At 55.4% G+C, this 22,208-nt stretch overlaps 1 protein-coding gene across 2 annotated transcripts in view; it reads left to right on the top strand.

Annotated features, from left to right (window-relative positions):
• Positions 1-22,208, top strand: part of Evc2 (EvC ciliary complex subunit 2) — a 101,666-nt gene continuing 79,458 nt past the window's right edge. Inside the window, exons 1-7 of one of the 2 annotated variants that reach the window (XM_026395276.2) lie at positions 1-275; positions 9,054-9,108; positions 12,253-12,416; positions 12,760-12,828; positions 14,633-14,819; positions 17,487-17,596; positions 21,697-21,744. In XM_026395276.2, coding sequence (XP_026251061.2) covers positions 48-275; positions 9,054-9,108; positions 12,253-12,416; positions 12,760-12,828; positions 14,633-14,819; positions 17,487-17,596; positions 21,697-21,744 — 861 coding nt within the window. In that variant the 5' untranslated portion in view covers positions 1-47. Of the gene's footprint in view, positions 276-9,053; positions 9,109-12,252; positions 12,417-12,759; positions 12,829-14,632; positions 14,820-17,486; positions 17,597-21,696; positions 21,751-22,208 lie in introns of both variants that reach the window. The other variant, XM_026395275.2, reaches the window with a different exon arrangement.

The following is a 22,208-nucleotide window of genomic DNA, read 5'->3' as shown; positions in this document are numbered from 1 at the left end:
GACTCCTCGGCGCCTGCCGGTTTGGGGGCGCGGGACCCCGTCGCGCGATGGGTCCCGTGGGCGCTGGGTGGCGCGACACGTGGGTGCTGGCCGGGGGCGTCCTGGTCGCGGCCGTGGTTCTGGGGGCCCGAGGCTGGCTCCCCGCGGGCCCCGGCCCGCTCCATCACCCCTTCGGCGAGCAGGCTCCCCGCGCGTTGCCCGCGGCGCGCCAGGTGGGGCCCTGCCCGGGGACCCCTTCGGCACCCAGCGGTGCAGGGCTCGAGCGCAGAGTACAGGTGAGCAGCGCCGCCCCGGGCTCGGGTGGGACCCCCGCGGCCCACCAGGCGGGGCGGGAGCCTTTAATATTGGGCAGAGGACTAGGAAGAGGAGACGGGATCCGACCGCCGCGCCTGGCGGTGTCCCCCAGGTGCCTTCTGCGCGCCCCGAGAACCCCGATGGGAGGGGGCGGCTCTGGGTTGGCGCTGAGGACTTGGCCACGACTAGCGGCCAGGTTGGAATCCCGCTCCGCGTTCTAGGAGCTCTGTGTCCCGGAGCAAATCACTTCACTTCTCTTTCCTTGCACATACAACCCTGCCTAATGGTGACTCCTCCAGAGGCCACTGTGCGTCAGTTAAAGCGGTGGCCAGCTCTTCTTGGGAAGGTGCAGCTTGTGACATGGGCTTCGGGGGTATTGGCTGTATTTTTACCGCACTACACTTTCCCTGGTGAGTTTGGCCATTTCCCACTTGGCCTTGACCCTGGTCTTTCTCTGTGTCCAAACTTGGAAAGGCACAGGACACCCTAGCTCCCTCCTCCTCCCCAAGCTGGTCACCAGCCTCATGCCTTCTCCCCCTGATCAGGTTCCTTGTCTGCCTCTGGCCCTTGGTGAAGATCCATCCTAGATTTCATTCCTTAATTTGTGTCCCATCCCTTCCCCCAGGCTCTAGGGGGATCTGTCCAAGGTCTGTGTCCCACCTCTTCCCTCTTCCTTCCTGGCTGTCTCATGAATCCTGGCTGCAAACCCAGAGATTTCCAGGAGCGCCTTCACCAGGCGCTGGATCATTGATGCCCTTGGAGCCCTCGCACTCTCCCCCAGAGCCAGCATGCAGTCCTGGGGCTCTGTCTGATGCATGCCCCAGGGCTCCCTCATGGCTGCAGAGGTTGAGAATGCCTCTGATGCTTCTAGGTTTCAAGAAGGCACTGCACTGTGTCTGTGAACTTTGAGCTGTAAGTATCCCAAGGACAGCACTTTTTCACTGGGTCCTTTCACTCGCTTCTGCCAAGGGAAATGGGAATTATCTGGCCCATTTGTGGAGGGAAAAAAACAAGGCCCAAGAAAGCATGGCCCTGGCCTCGTGCTCTTCTGTGCCTGCAGGTGTGGGGTGGGCTCCAGGGCCAGCCCTGCTCCTTTGACCAAGCCCTGGGAAAACCTGTGCTGGATCATTGAGGTGGATGTTGGCCTCTGTCAAGAGCAGGTGCAGAGGGTGGGCCTGCTGAGAGGAGGGACAGTGCCCTCTGGGAAGTGCCTGAGGCCATGCAGGACCAGAGTGAGTCCAAGTCATCTCCTGCCCTTGAAGGAACCTGCGAGTGAGCACCTGTGTCCAGGTGCCCTCAGTGTCTCTAGCACCTGCCTCACCTGGGTCCTGGCCCTGCCCATGCCAGTCCTTCCTGCATCACTCTGGGCCTGTCTCAGACAATCCTTCCATAAGCTGGACAGTAAAGAACTTGGGGTTTCTGTGGGCCTTGGGTGTCCCTGCCGTGAGCACTCACCCCACTCTGTGGGGCCTGGGGCCAGGTTCCCCACAGTGGTGGAAGACTCTCTCCCGAGCACAATCCTAGTTCCTGAAGCTGTTTCTGTTGTGATTGTCTGAAACCTTCCCTCCCTCCATTCATTTTATACACACATACATGTATATATACACACATACACATGCACACGTGTGTATACGCAGACATACACATGTTCATACCTATTATTACATCTTTGCTGAGGGCCATGCTGTGTGCCGGGGGCTGGGGAAGTATGTTCATAATCGCGCAGTGATTAAGTACTTTGAACGGAGTGGTGGGGAGCTATGAGGAAGGGCTAGGGAGGAGGGTCATTCAGTTAGGTGGTCAGATGAAATCGTTCAGCTAACGTTCAAAGGATGAGTGGGTTTACCTAGGGAAGGAGCAAGAGAGAACATCCTGTGTGCACAGAAGTTCATGGTGAAGCCCCAGGTGGGAGGCACTGTGACATATTCCACTGTCTTTGGACCCGTGATGCCCTGCGTCCCTTGGTTGGAACATTTGCTTCATTGTCTGGGCCCCTCGCCTGTCTCCTTCCTATGGGAGTGTCTTCTGTGGTTTCTTCATCTGATGCTCTCCGAGATTGCCTCTCACTCCCCAGTGGTTGGTTCTCAAAGTGGGGCCCAGGAACTGCATCTGGGGTCAGAGGAGTCAGAGAAATTTTTATAGTGATACTGAGACATTATGTACATTTCCCACTCATTTCCTTACCAGGGGACAGTGGACTTTTTTGAAAGTGACACAATATGTGTATAGGGGAAGATTTAACCCAGAAGCAGAGTTGAGAATTCAGCTTCTTTCATTAATCCAGACTCAGATGAGATTTGCAGAAGCATAAAACACTGCCATCCATACTCTTATTTTGGAGAATGTAGTGATTTTTCATAAGATATGCTGCTTATGTAGATGTGCGATGGGATTATTATTCCTATTTAAAAGGGAATTAGTGTTTTTTTTTTTTTTGAGGAGTGACCCCAGGGGTGCTCTACTACTGAGCTAAACCCTAAGCCTCCTTTATTATTGAGTTTCACTAAGTTGCCCAGGCTGGCCTCAAACTTATGATCCTCCTGTCTCAGCCTCCCAAGTTGCTGAGATTACAGGTATGTGCCCAGCTTGACACTCGAAAATATTCTAACTCTAATTTGAAATATAGTAAAAATAATTTCTCTGTGCTAAGGAAAAAAAGAAAATATTAATATTAATTAAATATTAATAAATAGATTCTGGTCTGGGGTTGTGGCTCAGCAGTAGAGTGCTCGCCTAGCACGTGCGAGAACCTGGGTTCCATCCTCAGCACCACATAAAAATAAAATAAATATAGTCTGCACAGAGCAAAGTTCTTGGGAGCCCTCCATACTTGTGGAGGGTGTGAAGGTTCCTGAGACTAGCACGTTTGAGAAGCACTGCTGTATGCAAGCCCTACCTGACGCCCAGGGACTTAGGGAAGGACAGACGTATACTTCAGAACGAGGCCCACATCATCACTGTTTGTGCGGGTATTGTTGTGTTTTTGCTCTTCTACTTGAATATCAAACAGCAGTTATCTGGGTTAGCTGTGAGGTTAAGGCGAATGCACTGGGTGTGTCTCAGGTTGGATCAATTAATGGAAAAAGAGAAAAAAATTCCAGCCTGAAACACAAAAACAGCCAAGGCCGGCGGGCGCTGCCACATTGCTGTTACGAGGTACACTGATCTTGGCTTTCTGAGCAGCTCTCCCGGCCAGAGAAGCATCCTCAGGTACTTCTTGAGAGCTTGGTCAGGTAAAACGGGGTCTCTGGGGGCTTCTGGGCTCCCCTCCACCTGCAGGCTGCAGCACGGCAGAGCTCCGACCCCTCTGTCCTTCATGGCCACGCACGCCTGGGGTGATCTGTCCACTGACAGCCCCAAATTCTGACCTCCAGGGGTGACTTCCAGGAAGTCCAGCACAGATCCACCTGCCAGATTCCCTGGAGGCCCAGGGGCATGCCACAGGCCTGCGCATGGCGTGGACCTCTCCTCGCCGCCCTGCTGCTGCTGGTGCCCGGCCTTCCTGTGCTGGGCCACAGCCTCTGCACTGCCCTTGGCCTCCTCACTGGCTCCTCCCCATGTCCATCAGCCAGCAGGTCCCGAGGGTTCCATTTCAGAACGTCGGTGTGGCCTTCACTCTGGATGATGACCCTGTTGGTCCTGGCTGCTGCCCTCGGGGACCATCGGGAGCCTCCCAGCTCATCCCCCTCCCACCCCTGCCCACCTTCTCCGTTGTCAGCAGAGCCGCCCGGCGGGTGTCCCACTGGAAACAGCCTCCTCCTGCCACCCTCACGGGGCAGCCCACCTGCCCCCCCGCCCCCCTAGTACTCAGCAGAGGCAAGTTCCCAGGTGGCCTGAAAGCCCCTCTATCGCCTGTTGCACTGTGACCTCACCCAGGTCTGTCCTGCCAAGTCACCCTGCTCTGGCACCCTGGCCTCTGCTGCTCCTGACCGCTCCAGGCACACACCCTCAGGAGGGGATCCCCAGCCCTCCCTCATCCCGTCCCCCTCTCAGGCTGGGAGCCGCTCTGTCCTTCCCCCAGTTTTCTTCCCAGCACCCTGACGACTTTCTAATTCCTCCTGTCCCCTCCCCGTCCATGGAGAGCATGGGACGCGCAGCACGTTGTTGTTTACACTCCTCCTGTTCTGAGAGCAGGACGTCTGTGCCTTCTCCGGGGTTGACCCCATTTACTAAGCAGCACATGGTAGTGATCAAGAGCGTCGTTGTGCGTCTTTGATTCTCCCTCGCCTGCTCCAGAGGAAGTAGCGGTAACCAAGACGTCATCTGGCCTCCTTTTTTTTTTTCTTTTTAAATTTTTTTCTAAACAGATACAACACTTTTTAAAATCTTTGCTGTATGTATTCATTTTTATGTGGTGCCGAGAGGACTGAACCCCGTGCCTCCCCCACGCTAGGCAAGTGCTCTACCACTGAGCCATAATCACGGCCCCCATCTGTTCTTGACAAGAGGCTCGGTCCAGCTCCAAGCCCCATTTTTTCTCATTTACAAGACAGCAATTTTTCTGGTTCCTTCTCAGTTTTATTGCAGATGATGGAGAGGTGACACGGTAGTGGCAGTGATGACATAGTTACAGTAGTGCAGTAAGGGAGGGCACAAGTGGTGTGGGGCATTCCCCGGGTGATTGCTGTGTGCTGGGCCACGCTAAGTGCCTTATGTGCATTATCTGACTTAATTCTTTAGGTAGTTCTGATGAAAGGACTCATCTCCATCTTACAGACAAGGAGGCTGTGACCACAGTGGTCCAGGTGCGGGGAGGCTGTCCATCTAGACCTGTGCTCCCCTGGCACTTGCTGTTAGTGGCTGGCTCCACAGGAAAGGGAGGAGTAAACCTGGGCATCAGTGCTCAGGGTTCGTTTGGCATCTGTCCCTTCCTACCGGGCAGTTCCAACTGTCTCCCAGATGGCCAGTGTGTCAGCCACATTTCAAGTGCAGAATGGCCCCCGCGTCTGGAGGCTGCTTAGTGGACAGTTGTGTCATAGCACATTTCCTTGGCTGCAGAAGGCCCTGCTGGAGCTCACGGAAGGCAGAAGGCAGGGAGGGTGTTGGAGAGGAGGCCTCCCAGTCAGCCATCCCCCATCCCCTGCCCACGGCATGCCCACCGGACACTGGCCTCGGCATGCCTGCCAGGCACTGGCTCTGTCCCACAGCTTGCGTGGGAGAATGAGGCAGACCCAGGTGAGGCCTGCTCTGGATTCCCAGAGTCAGAGGAGGGTAGCCAGCAGTGCACTGCTGTGTGTGGTGGGCCCTGAGGGCTGAGCTGGCACACGTGTGGGCAGAGTGGATGGAGAGCCATGGGGTGGTCAGGGAAGGTGCTGAGGAGGGATCAGATGCCACAAGTGGAGTGGAATGAGGGACAGCTGGGGGGCTCCACATGGTGGGGCTCACGCCCTTCCTGTAGGGCTGCCCCCAGAGGGGAGCGTCCAGGGCTATAGAGGCCCACAAGGAGCAGGCCTGGAACCCACAGCCACACAGGGTGGCTTGCTCTGACTGCGAGACAGGACACAGGGAAGGCTCTTCAGGGGACAGAGACAGTAGCCACACAGCCCCTTCTGTGTCCAGTGTGGTCTCAGCTGGCGTGTCCCAGAGTCTTGGTCCACAGAGTACCACAGGGGCCATCTGTAGCAGTGGAAGAGTGCTCACAGTCCTGGAGGCTGGGCGGTCCCAGGTCAAGTGCTAGCAAGTTCCATGTCCTGTGAGGGTCCAGTCTCTGCCTCCAAGATGGCTGTGTCCTCATGTGTTAGAAGGGGCAGGGCCAAAAGCTCAAGAAGAAGCCTAGCGAGTCCCCTCCACGTGTCTTAGGGGGACTCACCATGTCTGTGAGGGCAGACCCTCGTGGCCTAATTACCTCCTAAACCCCTCAGTACCGTTACCTGGGTGCCCGCTTCATCCTGAGTGTCGGAGGGACACAGCGCTGTCATCCACGGTGCACTCCTTGCCCCCGTGACCCCACGTGTCGACCTGAGAGTCTGAAGTCTCCCAGGAAGCTCCCCTACGTCAGCCTGGGTGAGACACAGGCTGGGGGAGAGCAGGGAGCCGAGGCAGAGTCCCTGGCAGCGTGATCCCGGAGGTCCAGTTGGTTAGGAGCTTCTGCAGAACAGCCGTGGAGCAGCGCCAAATAGACGTTCCCTCCCAAACAGGAGAAGCGGGGAAGACGACGACACGGGTCCCACCAGACCCCACACCTGCAGGGAAACATTAACGCCCCAGGCTGGAGAGTTATCTTGGACTGCGTCCCCTGCCTTCTGGACACAAGGGCAGGGCTTGGCACTGGAGGCCCTGGTGGGCCGGCCCCACTCTGCTGGGTGCACTCAGAGCAGCCCCCACGGGTGGGCTGGGTGCCGGTGACCCTCCAGGCTGGCCTAGGAGGTTTAGCTGTCCTGGGTCTGGGGGCGGCCCTGCACCCACAGTTCACTGCTGCTTGCTCTCCTGGGGTCCCTGTGGTGTTTCACCCCACTGACCATTCTCATCCGGGCCCCAAGCCCCTCCAGGGCACCCTGTGAAGTCCAGCTGGGGACAGCCATGCCTCTGTAGCTCCTGCAGTGCCACACCCTGTACAGCTGGTGCCAGGTGGACACCACCAAAGCCTCTGCTTGTGGCCTCCAGAGGATGCGGGGCAGCTCCGCACTGGGATTCAGGAAACAGGCTTGAGGTGCCCTGGGCCGTGAGCGCCAAGGTCCTGTGGGCATCCTGGGCACATCCTTGACATTCTTCTGCCCCCGAGACCCTGGGATGGGAGGGCAGCCTGGAAGGTCTTGAGGATCCTCAGAATGCAGTCAGGGTCCCTCTTCCGCTGTCCTGATCAACAGCCTGTGGCCTCCTCAGGGCCACACGGATCTTTCTCCGGGAGCTCCCTTGGCCACTGCCTTGGGATCCTCTCGGGAACCCTTTTCCGACTTCACCGCCTGGCGGCCTGAGCGTTGCCCAGATAGTAAGGCCGCTCTTCTTCTGATTATCTATTCTCTTTCATTTGTTGTTTTCTCTCTGGTTTTGCTACAAGCAGTCAGGGTGCGCCCTTGGCCCTGCTGAGGTTCCTTCTGCCAGATGCCCCTGTGCCTTTCTGCGAGCTCTGCCTTCCCCAGAGCATCACAGGACAAGATTCAGGCGCGACTTCTGCCACTTTATAACCAGGATGGCTTTTCCCGTGTCCATGTTCATCTCAGATTGCATCCGGTTGATTGTCTGTATCCTTACCAACATTCTGGGCACCTGACTCGTCGGCAGGGAGTCCCTGCTTTCCCTACAGCTCTCCTCCTGCCGAACCTGGCTCACGTCCGATGTGGGCAAGGGAATGGACACCCACCGGAGGGATGGGCTGGCTGCAAGATAAAAGCTATGAAGGTCATGTGTCAGGATGAAAGACAAAAGGCAAGGATATTTTTAAAGCAGGAGCGTGACGGGTTGAGTGGACCAGAGGGGTCTGGCTTCTAATAAAGAAGAAGCCCGTACTTGCTTTATTTATCATGGTACAGATAAGTTTCCGTGGGGGAGGAGTCTTGTTTAGGGGCTTGCTGCCCGTGTGCCAGGGGTCTGGCAGTAGACAGGTCATTTGGCATTTGGTGGGCTACGCCCATCTCTGGGAGGCTGTTTAATCCTAAGGCTGTGAGCTAAGACGGGGCCGGCTTGATCCAGGCGTCTGGGGAGTTACACCCAGGAGTTCCCGAAAGAGTGGCCTCCCTGCCTTAATGGCTTGAGCCAACCATGGTTTATACACACATGGCCCCCAAACCCCGAGTCCCTCGAGAACGCCTGTGACAGTTTAGCCTCCCCATTACCCAGTTCCCAAGCTGCTTCCCAGTTTTAGGTATTTGCTACAGCAACAGCGCACCCCGGTACCAACTTCTGTTCATTGCCAGTTACCCAGTCTCAGGTGTTTTGTTATAATGGCACGAACAAGTGAAGACACCCACTCCCGTGTGGCCATTGGAACTGGACCTGAGACCAGGCCTGAGTGTCCTGCTCAGGCCTCCTGCTCATGCATCCTCCTTAATTACACAGAAGCCAGCGAGAGCGGATGGTGGGAGCCCAAGTCCAGAGCAGCTGCTTGGGTGAGAGGCAGTCTCCACCACCGTTCCCGTGAGACCTGGAGGGAGTTCCCTAGTTACCCTGAGTCTGGGGAGATCACTTTAAAATGAGGCTGATACTCCACGGTTCTTTTGCGCTCTTGTACCGCAGGCTTGGAGAGCTAGCACAGGACCTGGCACGCTGAAGGGACCCCATCCAGGGCAGCCCTTAGGAGCATACAAGAGAGAGCTCTGGCCTCTCCAGGGTCCAGAGTTCACAAAGTGGAGTGGAAGGGTTTGGATACGATTTCATCAACCTGAGGCTAGGCCAGCTGGGGGGAAGCTTTGAGATCACCTCTTTTCAGAGAGGGAGCAGGGCTCAGAGAAGCTGAGACTTGGCCCAGGACACCCAGTGAGTAAAGGCTTCTAACTAGAACCCAGTTCCGACTCCCCATCCGGTGTTTCACTGCCACCCCAGCAGCTTGTGGGTTCTTGGGAATCACGATGCCTGGGGCTTGCCCAGGCCCCCGCCCGTGGAAGCAGACCTGGGATTCCAACACAGATCTGACTGTGACATTTCATCCACATCGTGCTGTCCCCTAGACAGCTCCCAGAAGTGCAGTGTGTCTGGGCAGGTGCTTCCAGACTTGGAAGAGAGGTGCCGCTCATCTCCAGGGAGCTGTTCAGGAAAGTGACTGTGGCCCGCTCCCTAGGAGTGTGTTCCTCAGCTTACAACTCTGGGCCTGTGGTGTGTTTTAGGGCCTGTTCTGTAGGACGTGGCTGCACATGGAGCGCTCTCATCTGAAGACAGCAGGTGAGTTTTGCTTTGGGTGGTTTCTCATTGTTTTGACCCTGAGTGGTGGCACCCAGAGCCCACCCTCACCTGTGTCACCCTGTGGGTCCTTGCGCTGTCCCCCCACCTGGGCAAACAGGTTGTTCCCTGAACTCACAAAACAAAACACGGAGAGCCTGCCTGAGCGGTAGTGAGGACACAGTGCTGAATCAGGGCAGGCCGGGCTGTCTGGCTGCCGGGCTGTGTGGACACCGCCTGCAGGAGCCTGCTGAGGGAAACAGCATGCTGAGTGCCAGGCTCTTGGTGACCTGTGCTGCTGTGACAGCTTCAGAAGCTGCTCGTCCCTGTTAAACCACACTGTTCTCTGGAGGCCAGGAGCCACACTCCGTTCCCCGGGCTGAAGTGGAGGGTGAACAGGGCCGCGCCCTGGGGGGATCTGGGCAGGGTCCACCTCTGGTGGCACCTGCAGCCCACTCCTGGAGTTCTTCAGATCAAGGCCCTTCCCACCTCTTCAAAGCCAGCTGGGTGGCCACGTCACCCCCTCCCCTCAAGTCTCCCCTGGGCTCTTTCTTAGGACCCCTGGGTTGACATTCAGTGCCCACCTGGATGAGTCAGCTCTCGCCCCTTCACAGGGCCCTCAGTGTAGTCCCTCTGCGCAGTCCCTGCCACCTGAGATGAGGACCCGAGTATCGTTGGGGTCATTATTCAGTCCGTCACACCTCTGTCCGCGAGAGGAAACTCATCTTCCTGTAACTGAACCTCGCCCCCGGGACGAGGTCCCTGTGGGACCCAGGTGCTGCCCAGCTGCTGTCCTCTGGAGGGCGTCCTTCTCCAAGCGGCCTTTCCAGGCGGTGGCAGTCCTGGGATCCGAGCCCCGTGGCTGGCCCTTGCAGAGTGAAGAGCTTTCCTCCACTGTCCTCGTGTAGATTCAGGGAAACCAGTGGGCTCAGTTTGTCATGTGTGTCCCAGAACCTGTCACTGAGGCCAGGTTGGAGTTCTCTGGGCTCTCTGCCTAACTGTGGCATCCTGGGACCCAGACAGGCTGGGACGCAGGTGGCCCCCGGTCCGTAGACCCAGCAGGATTCCCACTGACTAGAGAGGGGCCTTCCTGAGGGGGTGCCCCCGAGGACCAGGAGGAGCCAGTGGGGCACAAACAGGTGCCCAGAGATGAGTCCTGAGACTCATGTAGGTCTTTTACGTCCAGTATAAGATTTTACGTCCAGTGGGTGTGCGGGCGAGCCGTGGCCCTGAGCCCAAGGGGCTGGGGTCTAGAGAGCGCACTGAGCCCACTTGATTCCCCAGACCTTTCTGACCAGCTCAGCGGCCGGACTGGGGAAGAGCCCGGTGGTTTTGTGGCCAGGGCTGTCAGGTCCCGGTGCCAGCTTCTCAGTGTGAAGAGTTGTGCAGTGGGGACCCTGATCCTCACGGCAGCTTCGCGAACCAAATCCACCAGACATGGTCCAAGGAAAAAGAGACCTTGATTTTATCTAGGGCCCATCCCACATCTTTTTATTTTTTCAATTTAAAAATTTTTCCCTACCTATATTTTGAAATTCTGTAGGTTTAAAACGCACTATTAAAGACCTTGCTGTCGACCCAGTGAGAATGACCCCAAATGGGTGCGTCTGCAGGCACCCTGCAGTTGCGTTTGGACAGAGATGGATGTTAAAGGAAGCACAGCTGCACAGTCTGGGTCATGGTGAAAGCACAGATTCCTGCCAGGCGTGGTGGGCACTCCTGTGGTGCCCGCCACTTGGGAGGCTGAGGCAGGAGGATCACTTGCCTCAGCCTGGGCAGCACAGTGAGACTTGTCTCCACACTGCCTAGCCAGTCAGTCTGTCTGTCTTCTACCTGCCCATCTAGTTAAATTTCTAACTTCAAGCATGTGACCTGTGGTGGCTCATTGGCTCCCAGGGCACCCTGCCCCATGGGTGTCTTAACCACATCCCGGGTGAGAAGGACCAAGCTCAGAGAACTCTGCTCCCCTGGCCAGAGTCCCACAGCCCACCAGCAGCCAAGCAGCACCTGCTCAGCAGGACTCCTGAACCCAGCGCGGGCGATGAAAGAGTCATTTCTAGACACACGATGCTCAGAAACTTTCAAAATATTTCAAGGTAGAGCAGATTCTCGAGGGAGTCCTCTTGTGTTGGTTGGCTCAGCCAGTGCTGGTGTCCAGCCCGTGCCTGTCCTCCTGATGATGGCCACCAGAGCTTGTGCTGCAGTAGGTGGAGGCTCGGGGGGTTCATGGAGGCCGGAGTTACTCTGTCTTCTTGAGAGTTAACCTCTTGGTCTATTTTTGCATGGCTGCAAGCAAGTGCCTGAGGTTGGGTACTTGGATCAAGAAGTTTATTTAGCTCACGGTTTTGGAGGCTCAAAGTCCAAAAGGGGACAGCCCATCTGGTGGGCCTCTGATGAGGGCTTTTAGGCTACACAGCACAGCTGTGTGATGGCCTGGCAGGGTGTACCTGACAAAGTTTCATAGCAAAACAGAAAGCCAGAGGCCAGAGGGGCCAGGCTCCCTTTATAAGGAGTGACTGGCTCTGGCAGAAGGAATCCACTCCTGGGAGACCTCACCTGCTCCTCAAGACCAGCACTGGTCCCTTCTGAGGAGGTCATGACCGGTTGCCCCCACCTCAGCCTCACCTTTTAAAGGTCCCACCACCTTTCAGTGCTGGGGGCCATGTTTCTAGCACATGAGCTTTTGGGGGCAAACCACAGTGACCAGAGCAGTTAAGGAAACAGGCACAGAGAGGCTAGGTGACTTGCCCAAGGGCTCACAGCTGAAGAGTGGCAGAGCCAGGACTGGAACCCAGGACTATCTCATCCCATGGTGAGAATCACCCAGGGAGTGTCCATAGTCCAGTGGTTCTGATTTGTGGCCAGGGCCCGGGAATGTACACTGCTGCACAGGGCCCAGGTAAGGAGACCATGCTCAGAAACACCCCTCCCAAGCCCTCGGCTTCCCGTGATCCTGCCCCGCTTTTCTGGTAAACAGCGTGAGTCACCCGTCCATCCCCTCTTCCATCCACTCACTCATGAGCACAGCCCCTCACCCAGGGTCCCTTTCCGAGTGCCCTCCACACACCGCGAGGTCCGTCTCAGAGTTTAACTGCTGTCTTTACTGCCTTTCACTCCCGTCCTGCCGCCCTTGGCTGTCTGGCATAGAAGTCCCACTTGGAAGGAAACCCAACAGGAACACCGACGTCCCCAGCCCAGTCCCGACCTCGGCAGCCTCCCCAGGGCTGTGGACTCATTCCTTATTTGCCTTCGCACCTTCCTGGCCCAAGAGGAACCTCTTTAAAAGAGAGTCTGCTGTAACGCCCCCCCTGGTGAGTAACCGAGGCAGCACCTCCTCCCGAATGTCAGCTGTCAGCGGGTGGAAGGACCCTTCTGAGCTGACTGTCACAGGCTTGTGTTCCTCCAGCAAAGTGCTCCCTCTCTCTCCCTAAATGTGACCGTCACTGGGACAGCCCAGTTACCTCTCCTGGTGCTCTTCCTGTGCAGGACAGAGGATTCACACCAGGGGGAGGTTTGCACCTGCTCCCTGGGTGGCGGCAGCTGCGGAAGTAACCCCTCTGTCCTCCTTTAAAAAGTCGACCATCGCGTGCTTTTATTAAACTGTGTAGCGTGGAATAGTCTTCACTTTCAAATAACTTCTTTCTTTTATTTTAGTATGGAGATATTTCAAGACAAGTTCAAGGGACTTCAGAGAATGGAGTAATTTTTCAGAAATGTGCGCTGGTGAGTCTCCACGAGTCACTTATGCTTGAACTGGACTTTTCCCAGGTCACTTGGTAGAGTCGGCCCACGGGCTGTAAATCGTGGGCTTTTCCGCTCTTGTTTGGACCCACGGTGATGCTGTAGACAGCAGGGGTTTGATCCCTAGATGGCAGTGCTGAGACTGAGGGTGGGTGGGAACACTTAAATTTTTGTTTATAAAAATAACAGTGATCAGGGCTGGAGCTGGGGCTCAGTGGAAGCGCACTTGCCTGGCATGTGAGAGGCACTGGGTTCGATTCTCAGCACCACATATAAATAAATAAAATAAAGGTCTGTCAAGAACTAAAAAAAAAATATAACAGTGATCATTTAGAATAGGGAAGAAAGGGTTATATATTTATATTCAGATTACAAAAATATGGTTCTTGATAGTTTCAAAAATTTGCTTACTGTTTTAGGTCTTCCATCTTACTAACCCTGGGAGACAGTTTTACACCAGCCTGAGTTGGGCCCCAGGAGCACCCTCAGCTCAGGGATTGCTGAAGGGCTCAGAAGGCAGTGGAGCCCTGCTGCTCCCAGATGTGGTGTATTGCAGAGAAAGCAATGAGGCGAATGGGGAGCCCTGGAAGACCAGGCAGGTGCTTCTGGTGTCCTTGTGCAGTGCCGTGGTGTGGCCCAGTCACCCGGTCCTCCCAGCACCGTGTGTGGCAACATCTACAGAGTCTGGCCAAGAGCGAGGCTCACTGGAGACCAGCTTCCAGAGTTTTCCTCAGGGCTCAGTCAGGCATGGGCCCCTGCAAGACTGACCTCTATGCTCAGTCCTCTGCCCCCTGGAGGCCACACTGCCACTGTGTGGCCCATGGCACCCACCACGGATCACATTGTTGACCTCCCTGAGCAGGTGTGGTCCCAGGCCCCAGGTGTAAAACCTCCTTATCAGGCAGGATATTCCAGGAGCCCGAGAGGTTATCTCTCTCAAGCAGGTCAAAGGCCAGCCCTCTGGAACGTGCAGGGTTTGGACAGCCCAGGCCTGCGGGCTCCTGCTCACTGCACTGCCCTCACGGGGCCCTCAGCCACCTGGCTGACCTTCCTGGGTGCAATCAGTGCAGTGTGTTCTCACATTCCTTCTAGAGGTGTTTTCTAACATGCACAGGTGTGTGTGTGTGTGTGTGTGTGTGTGTGTGTGTGTGTGAGAGAGAGAGAGAGAGAGAGAGAGAGAGCGCCTGTGTGCATGCAGGTACACATACGTGGTGGAATACTAAACACACATTTCTGAACCTTGTTTGTCACTCAGCTCGGGACATACATTGCTTCCTTCTCTTCAGCTCCCGCATCTATTTCAGCAGGGCTGGGCAGAGGGGGTGCAGGGTGGTGGGAGATAAGGCTAGAGGGCAGTAGGACACGGTTGTCGAGTCCACCAGCCACATGGGCCATGGACACATGACTGACCAGGACGCAGATGACCAGATCAGGTCTTTCCTGGGGCACCAAATAGCCATTCTGCCTGGGCTCTGAGCTGGGGATGCATCTTTAGAATAACTCAGGACAAAGAGCTGTCGCTTGCTCTTTTGAGTCCCTCTCCCCAGCCTGACCTTGGGGTAGTTTTCCTTCCAGGACACTTAGCAGGATGACTTCCTTGCACTTCAGGGTCCCAACTTCTTTGCAGTTTTCTCTGGGCCACAGCTTGACAGTGTGGGTCAACACCCTCTGGGGCTTGGAAACCAGAGGAGCCTAGTAAATCCACAGGACCCCTGTGAGACCTGACGTGCAGAGGTCAGGCTGGTCCTGCAGCCACGGGCCCTCCCTTCCTCTCCTCCTGTCCCAGGTGTCGGGGCAGAGTGAACCACAGACGGTGCTCATTCACCTGTTCGTGAACAACACCAAGACGCCCTCATCAGCCAACCTCTCAGAACTGCTCGTGCTGGATGACATCACAGGCCTCACCCTCAGGGAGTCAGTCGGGAACAAGACCCAGGATGGATTCCAGGCTTTCAGAAAGAAGTTTTTGCAAGGTGATGGCAGAATCCTGTGTTGTTTTAAAAAAAATACAAATTCAATTTTAATTGTGAAAAATTTCAGCCAGACATGTTCTGAGTGATGGAGTCCAATGACTCTGGTACCCCCATCACCTGATGACCAAAATTGCCATCACTCAGAAAGGCAGAGAGTTTGTGTGCGCTGGGCAAGGTGGGAGGATGTTGTCATTGGCCTCGGAAGCACATTCATGAGATGTCTGGGCGTTCCAGCGGGTTCACGGTGTTTGGGCATGTTCCCCTGGGACGCTGCTGAATGGCTGTTTTGCTTGGGGTGCTGCCGTCTGGGCTGGCTGTCAGGGGCCCATTCCTGAGGGAGCTGGCATTGATTGATGAAGCAGGTTCTTTTTTCTGGTACCAGAGATTGAACTCAGGGGCACTCAACCACTGAGCCACATCCCCAGTCCTTTTTGTATTTTATTTAGAGACAGGGTCTCACTGAGTTGCTTAGCGCCTTGCTCTTGCTGAGACTGACTTTGAACTTGTAATCCTCCTGCCTCAGCCTCTGAGCTGCAAGGATTACGGGCATGCACCACCGTGCCCAGTTCTTTTTTTTGTAAAATAATGTTTTAGTTGTCAATGGACCTTTATTTATTTATTTATTTATTTATATGCAGTGCTGAGAATCGAACCCAGTGCCTCAAACATGCAAGGCAAGCACTCTACCATTGAGCTACAACCCCAGCCCACCCAGAATCTTTCTTAATACAATCTTGTTGACAGAATCTACTAGTGGAGCTGATTCAGAAGTTGTGACCTCTTTGCTGGCTCTGGTTTCAGTGATATCCTAAAAGTGACCCCTAGGGTTTTCCATCCTTCAATGATATAAAAACAAGTCCCTCAGTTCTTAAGCTTGTGTTCAGAGAATGGTGCATGAGGCCGCGAGCAGAGCACAGACAGCCCTGGGTTTGCTCCACTGAGCCAGGCATTGTCCTGAGATCCCACATTTCCCATGCCTCCTTGTGGACTGAGTGGAGGAGATCCTGTGGCCTGGACTCCGCCTGTAAGGGGAGGGTGCGGGCTCCTGCAGAGCCCTCCCCAGCCCACCACACTTCCCGCCGTGTATTCCGTTTCCCCTTGCCTTTCCTCGTCCACGCTCTGCCAGACAAACCTGCCACCGACTCCAGCTCCCACACTGCCCAGGCTTCCCACTTGAGAGCTCTCCTGTTCTGACTCTGAATGCACACGTCTCCTTTATCCTTTGGGGCTTGGTCCTGGGGTGACCTTTTCCAGGAAGTATGACCTGATCCCCTACTCCAAAGGCATCCTCCTGCCCCCAGACCCTGCAGGGACCCACCTGTCCCTCCCTTCACTGCTGGGAGCCCTGGCCACTGCAAGCGCTTTCCTCACCTGAGCTCATCTCACTCTGCTCTGGGGATGCCTCCTGCCCATCTCCTCATCCTTGCACTGAGCAGGACATGAGGTCAAGGTCATGGTGAGGCTGAGGAAGCTAATCCCTGAAAAACTCCAGGATGGCCAGGCCGTGGGGGTGCGCCTGGTGTTGGTGGGCATCTCGTTGCTGTTTTGTTCTTGTTAGGTTCTTCTTGTGGCTCTGAAGCCCATATCCAGACTCTGCCTAGCACCCTGCATTCCCTCCGGTCAGCATGTTGATAGCGCTTACTGTGAAGTCCGCTGTGCCAGGGAAGGTGGCACTGATTTTCAACTTAGGGGACAGGCAACTTTGTTTTTCTCAAAGAATAATTAGATGACGATAAAATCAAATGACCAGCAGACTTGAGTCCTCTGACACTCTGACCTCATGATGATGATGATGAGTAGTGGTAGTATGTGCTGCTTTTCTTTTATGAAAGCCAGCATCATTTAGGGACAAGACAGTGTCTACTCATCATTCCTACACAGATCAGTCTCAGTTTCTCCTCGAAGTTGCAGAAAATAACCTGTTTCCTAGCCACCGGCCTCCAGGGACTTGGGGATGAGCCAGGCCAAGGTCTGGGAGTGCATGGAGAGTGTGACCTGGCTGTGCCAAGTGGGGTCAGGCCAGGACGGCCGTTTCTGGACAAAGTTCGTGGTGGTCTTCTCCCTTTATCACCTGTCTTCAGAATCTTGGCTTCATCCTTATGTAAAAGTAAAATGAACCTGTTGAAGATTTTAAAAACAACAAAAGCCCGAGGTTCTTAGGATCAGTGCTCATTTCCTCCTTTTTTACACTGTTTTGAGGTCGCCAGGAACTGGGAAGTAAGCACGCTGTGTTAGGGCCAAGCTCCAGTCCTGTTGGGGATGAAGGCGAAGTCGGAGGGTAGGCTTAGGTGGGAAGAGTGCCCCTCGGTGTGGAGGAGCCCGGGTCCCTCCAGAGGGCAGAAGGCTGCCGCCAGTGGGTGGGGACTGCACTCCCACGCTCACGGGAAAGATGAGGTGCAGCACAAGGGAGAAAGGGGTGCCGGGCGTGTCGTGGGTGGGGCGCACCTGCTCATGGCTGGGAGTCCAGGAGCAAGTGAAGCTAGCCCATGCCCAGCGGACCACTCCCAGACCGCCCCACCCGTGGAGCCCACAGACCCAGTTCCTGCTGGCTGAGCCTGGTAGTGCCTGTGTGCGAAGGGCGTGGCCTGGTGGGCGTGGCCTGGTGGGCGTGGTTGCCTAGGGGCGTGGCCGGCGCCTCCCTGATGCCCGGTTTCTCTCTCCTCGCAGTTGGAGACTCCTACTGGGTGACCTACACGGCCTCGCTGGACTCGGAAGCTGTGGGGACCGGAGAGAGGCTGGCCCTTCCTGCCCAGCTCACCTTTCAGAGCTCCTCACCGGTATCTCCTCTGTTACTTGGCTTTCTGTCTTGTCACTGGTGGGAGGTTTTAGGAACACTGACACGAAGGGCACAGATCAGTAGTGCCTGCCTGCCTGCTCTCAGTGGCACCTCACCCAGGGCAGTGGCTTCTGGTCAGAAACCTCCTGTCACTTGGGGCAGTCACCTAGTGCCTCACCCAGGGTCACCCTAAGGGTGTGCCGTGAGTGGTATTCAGCTTGAACTACTATTGACTCTTCATCTTGTGGGCACTTCCCCAGTGGGTGCCCTCGATGTGAGTCTGCCAAACCCAGCACACTAACTGGGTGGCTTCCAGAGAAAACAACACGTTGATGCAGGTCCTGGAGGCCCCGAGCTTGAGAACAGGGGCTGGTGGGTGGCTCCTCCTGAGGCCTCGCTTCCAGGTTGCAGAGGGCTTCCTCCCTGTGTCCTCACATGGTGGTTGTCCTTCTGTGTATGTCTGTCCTGATCTCCTCCTCTTAGGAGGATACCAGGCCACCCTAAAGGTGGACCACAGTCCACCCTAATGACTTCATTTTACTTTGAAGCCCCTGTCACATTCTGAGTCACCTCCTGAGGCACTAAGGCTTGGGACCTCTGCATCTGCATTTTCAGGGCGTGATTCAGCCCATAACACCATTATCCTTGGTCTCTCCTTTGCTCACTTTCCATTTTGTGGATCCACTTGTGCAGTGAATACCCTGGTTGGAGGTCCTGGGCAACACTGTGCACCCTGGTACAAGCTGGAGGAGGCATGGCCTTGCTCTCAGGGAGCTTAGGATGCTTTGGCTCCTTCTGCCATTTTATTGTGATCTTAGTCCCTGGATAAAGTCCCTTTTCATAGATGTGGAAATGTGCTTTAGAGTGCTATTGAGATGGCCCCAGGTCACGTGATAGAAGGGGGGGGCTGCAGCCACTGGCAACTTCCGGGAGTTCCTTCATCCCTGAGGCCATAGAGCCTGGGCAGCATTTCTGCTGCAACAGGAAAATGAAAAAAAAAAAAAAAAAAAAAGCTGCAGGTAAAATTGGACAAGATGAAAGATGCTGGAGGATAAAGACCAGAATCAAAAAAACCGTGAGGCTGTCGGAACAGATCCATCCGTCAGGAAGTAATTAGGTACAAAGTCAAAAAATAGGACACAGAGAGATAAGAAATAAGGCTCAGACGGCCCAGAAGGAATGCCATCAACAATTTCAGAGGACAGGAACAAGTCAGCTAACATAAAAATTTAAGACAAAAGAGTCAGACACTCAAAATAAAATGACACTGGACTCTTCCATGTCCTCTGGCAGGAAAATCAGGACCTCGAGCCAGGTCCACAGTGTAGCCTGAGGCTTCCAGCGCACCTGGCACGGGCTGGGGCGGCAGAGGTGCGGGTACTGAGCCTGAGTCACTGTCCCTGCCCTGCCACACCCTGCTGTGCTCCTGTCTGTACTGCTTGTCCTTGACTGTGACGTTCACTCTGCCCCTTGTCTCCTGCTTCTACTAGCATGTCAGCTCCATGAACCCAGGGACTCCTCTGTCCTCATCTTAGCTGTGTCCAGTGCCAGAAAGAACCCTACACAGAGCAGGAGAATGAACAGATCAATGAGCTAATGAATCTTGAGCATTTTTTTAACTTCCCTGAGCCTCAGGTTTTTCATCTGTAGGAGGAAATCATTGTATCAATGTCTGCAGTCTTTGTGTGCGTGTGTTGGGTTGCAGTTTCCTCCCTTTCTGAGCCTTTAAGGCACTCGAGGCAGTTCTGTGGACAGTCAGGGCAGAAAGCACACTTACCTCCCGGCAGAAGATTCCAGAGTTCCAAGCTTCAAGAGCTGAGTTCCGGGCTCCCTCCTGCTGCTGTCTTGAGCTCTTAGCCTCAGACCTGTCCTGGAAGTGCAGTGTAGAAGGTGCTTGGTCAGTGTTTGTTGAGTGAATAGTGCTGGAAGTCGGCAAGGTCCCCGTCCCTTGTTCTCAGCTTGTTCCACTGGGTGGACTTGAGAGTCTGGGTGACTCCTGGGCTTTCCTAAATGCTATGGAGAGTGGGTGTGTCTTTGGGACTGAAGATGATCAGACCCTGAGTCTGAGTGAGACTTACGTGAGCTCCCCATGAGGGTCACTCTGCCTGTCCAGCACCACCTCCGGTGCCTGGGGGCTGCAGCCACTGTGCCAGCTGCGTGCTCACCCAGACTCAGACACTCAGTGGGACTTCACCAGGCTTCAGTTTCTTCATCTGAAAGATGAGAGCAGTGGGAAGATTCCCCAAGTCTCGTCTAGTTCCACCACTTTAGAATCATCTGGGAGCAACAGAGGAGAGAATGAAAATAATCTCCACTTCCTGAGAGCCTGCTGGGTGCCCGGCATGTGTGACCCTCAGAGCAAGGGGAGAAGCGTCAGAATTGCTTTGTCAAACGTACACACTTGCACACGGGTGCATAAATACACACACACACACACACACCAAACCCAAGTGGGTTAGGTCACTGATCCTAGACGAAGTCAGATCAGGAAGGAGAAAGTTAGGTCAGTGTGTCATGTAAACGTCACGGCCACTTTGGAAAGCCATCGCTGCAGTCCCCTGGCCCATGTCTTCTGACTTGTGCTAAGGTTCAAAACATCTTTCCCAGCCTTGAGTTTACGCAGTAAGCCAGGGGTTAGGGTCTGAATCCGAGCTCCACAGCACAGGGACACTCCTGTTTGCCTAGGCCTGTGTGTCAGGGAGCACAGGAGGCAGGGGTGCTGTGGGGGACGAGAGCAGGGCAGAAAGCTCCAGGTGGGGCCTTCCAAATTTAGCCTTAGCTGTCCAGCTCAGGGGACCTGAAACCCACAGAACATCATAAATACACCAGAGCAGCGGCTGCTCAAGCAGAAAGGGCAGGGCAATCGCCCTCTAGTTGTCACTTCTTTTAAGACTCATGTTTAAATTTGTTTCTAAGCCCCTAGAAAATGAGCCATGGTAGTTGGTTTCTTTCAAAGCCTCTGACAGGTTGCCTGCTGCCCGAGCTGGACCTGGCATGCTGCATGCCTCCTGGGCTGTTGTCACAGTGGGGGCCCACGGGCCAGGGGGTTTTCTGCCTTGGAGCACAGGTCAGGTTAGAGAGCAGTGTCCCTGATGACCGCTGCACAGTGCGAATGGCTCACGGGACTTCAAGCTCCAGGCCCAAGGTGATGTGCCGGGATTCCACAGGGGAGCACTGCTCATCCCTGACCCCCAAATCCAAAATGCTGACAAACTGGTTGAGCACCCACATGACACCGCAAATGCCGAATTCCGTACCTTACCTCAGGGCATGGGTTCTGGTCAAATGCAGTTGCACTTTGTGTTGTATAGAGTTCCTCTCCAGTGTGTGCAGAAGGCGTCTGCGGAACTTAACTGGAATTTGCATTTAGTCCTGGGTTTCAGCCCCAAGAGGGTTCTTCATGAACATGCAGATATTCCTAATATGAAAACACTCTGAAATACTTCTCACTCAAGCACTTCGGATCGGGGTCGCTCACCCTGTCTTCCAACCACCGCTCTCTCCACTCCCCCCACCTCCCCACTGAGCCCAGCTGGGCTATGCGTCGCCCCTGCTGGGCATGGAGCTGTGCTCTGGCCTGTGTCCTTCCAGCTGTGGGGGGTCCTGCCTCCACCCCGCAGGCCTGTCCCGTGGTGGGTTTTCTTGGGTGCCCCATGGCTGCAGAGGGTGTGGGGACACTCACCCTTCATGGGTCTGGTGTCTTCTCATCAGAGGGACATTGAAGCCATTAGGTGGGCCCACAGGGTGTGTCACAGTGAGAGGTGACCCTAGGCAGAGAGTGGGTGGTCTCCCCTGGACACACAGCTGGCAGCCTTGGGCCCACCCCTCTCCAGGGAGGCCTGGCCCCCACCTGTGTTTCCCACACACCGTGCGGCGGGCTCTCCTGGGTCTAGGAACCTGGTGCTGGGTTTGCACGTGAGCGTTTGGTGGAGAAAGCAGGATCCAAAATCACAGACCTCCCAGCAAGGGACTGCAGGACCCCGCGGGCTCCTCCTTGCCCAGCTGTGGGGCGGGTGCCTGGTGGGCTGAACATGACACCAGTGCTACCCTGCGGACCAGACTCCGGGAGCAGTGACCAGAGTGTTTTTTTTTCTTTTACAGAACAGGACACAGCTGAAAGCCCTTCTTACCATAACAGCAGAAGAGAAGGTAACGGTAAGAGACACGTGACCCATGTCCCTCACAGCCACGGTGTCGGCCTCTGGCCTGTCCTGGGAGCCAGGGGAGGAACCAGCCACGGGCCTCAAAGCCCAGATTGGGTGGAGGCTGGGGACTGTGTGGTGTTGCGGCTCCTCCGAATGGCCATGGCTGTCTGGCTGGCCTCCCCAGGTGACACCCCATGGGGCAGCCACCATCTGGACAGGCCAAAGTGCCACCTGTCCCCCTGTGCTGCCCCTAATCCTGGTCTCACGTTGCCACCAGCTTCTGGTGACTTCCCACATCATCCCAGAGCCCTGTGGTTGGCAGCTGGCTCCTGCCTCTGCTGATCACCACCCTCACTGTCCCATTTCCGTTCATCATTTTGGTGGCTACCAGGGCGCACATCCACGTGTCCATCGAGCACTGTGTCCTGAAGCGTGTCAGAGCTCTCCAGAGGGAAAAAACGGACGGAC

This window comes from Urocitellus parryii, chromosome 10, assembly GCF_045843805.1.
Source record: "Urocitellus parryii isolate mUroPar1 chromosome 10, mUroPar1.hap1, whole genome shotgun sequence".
In the NCBI taxonomy this organism is placed as follows: Eukaryota; Metazoa; Chordata; class Mammalia; order Rodentia; family Sciuridae; genus Urocitellus; species Urocitellus parryii.
Note: the sequence above shows the minus strand (reverse complement) of the source record. Positions and strands in the feature narration are given on the sequence as shown.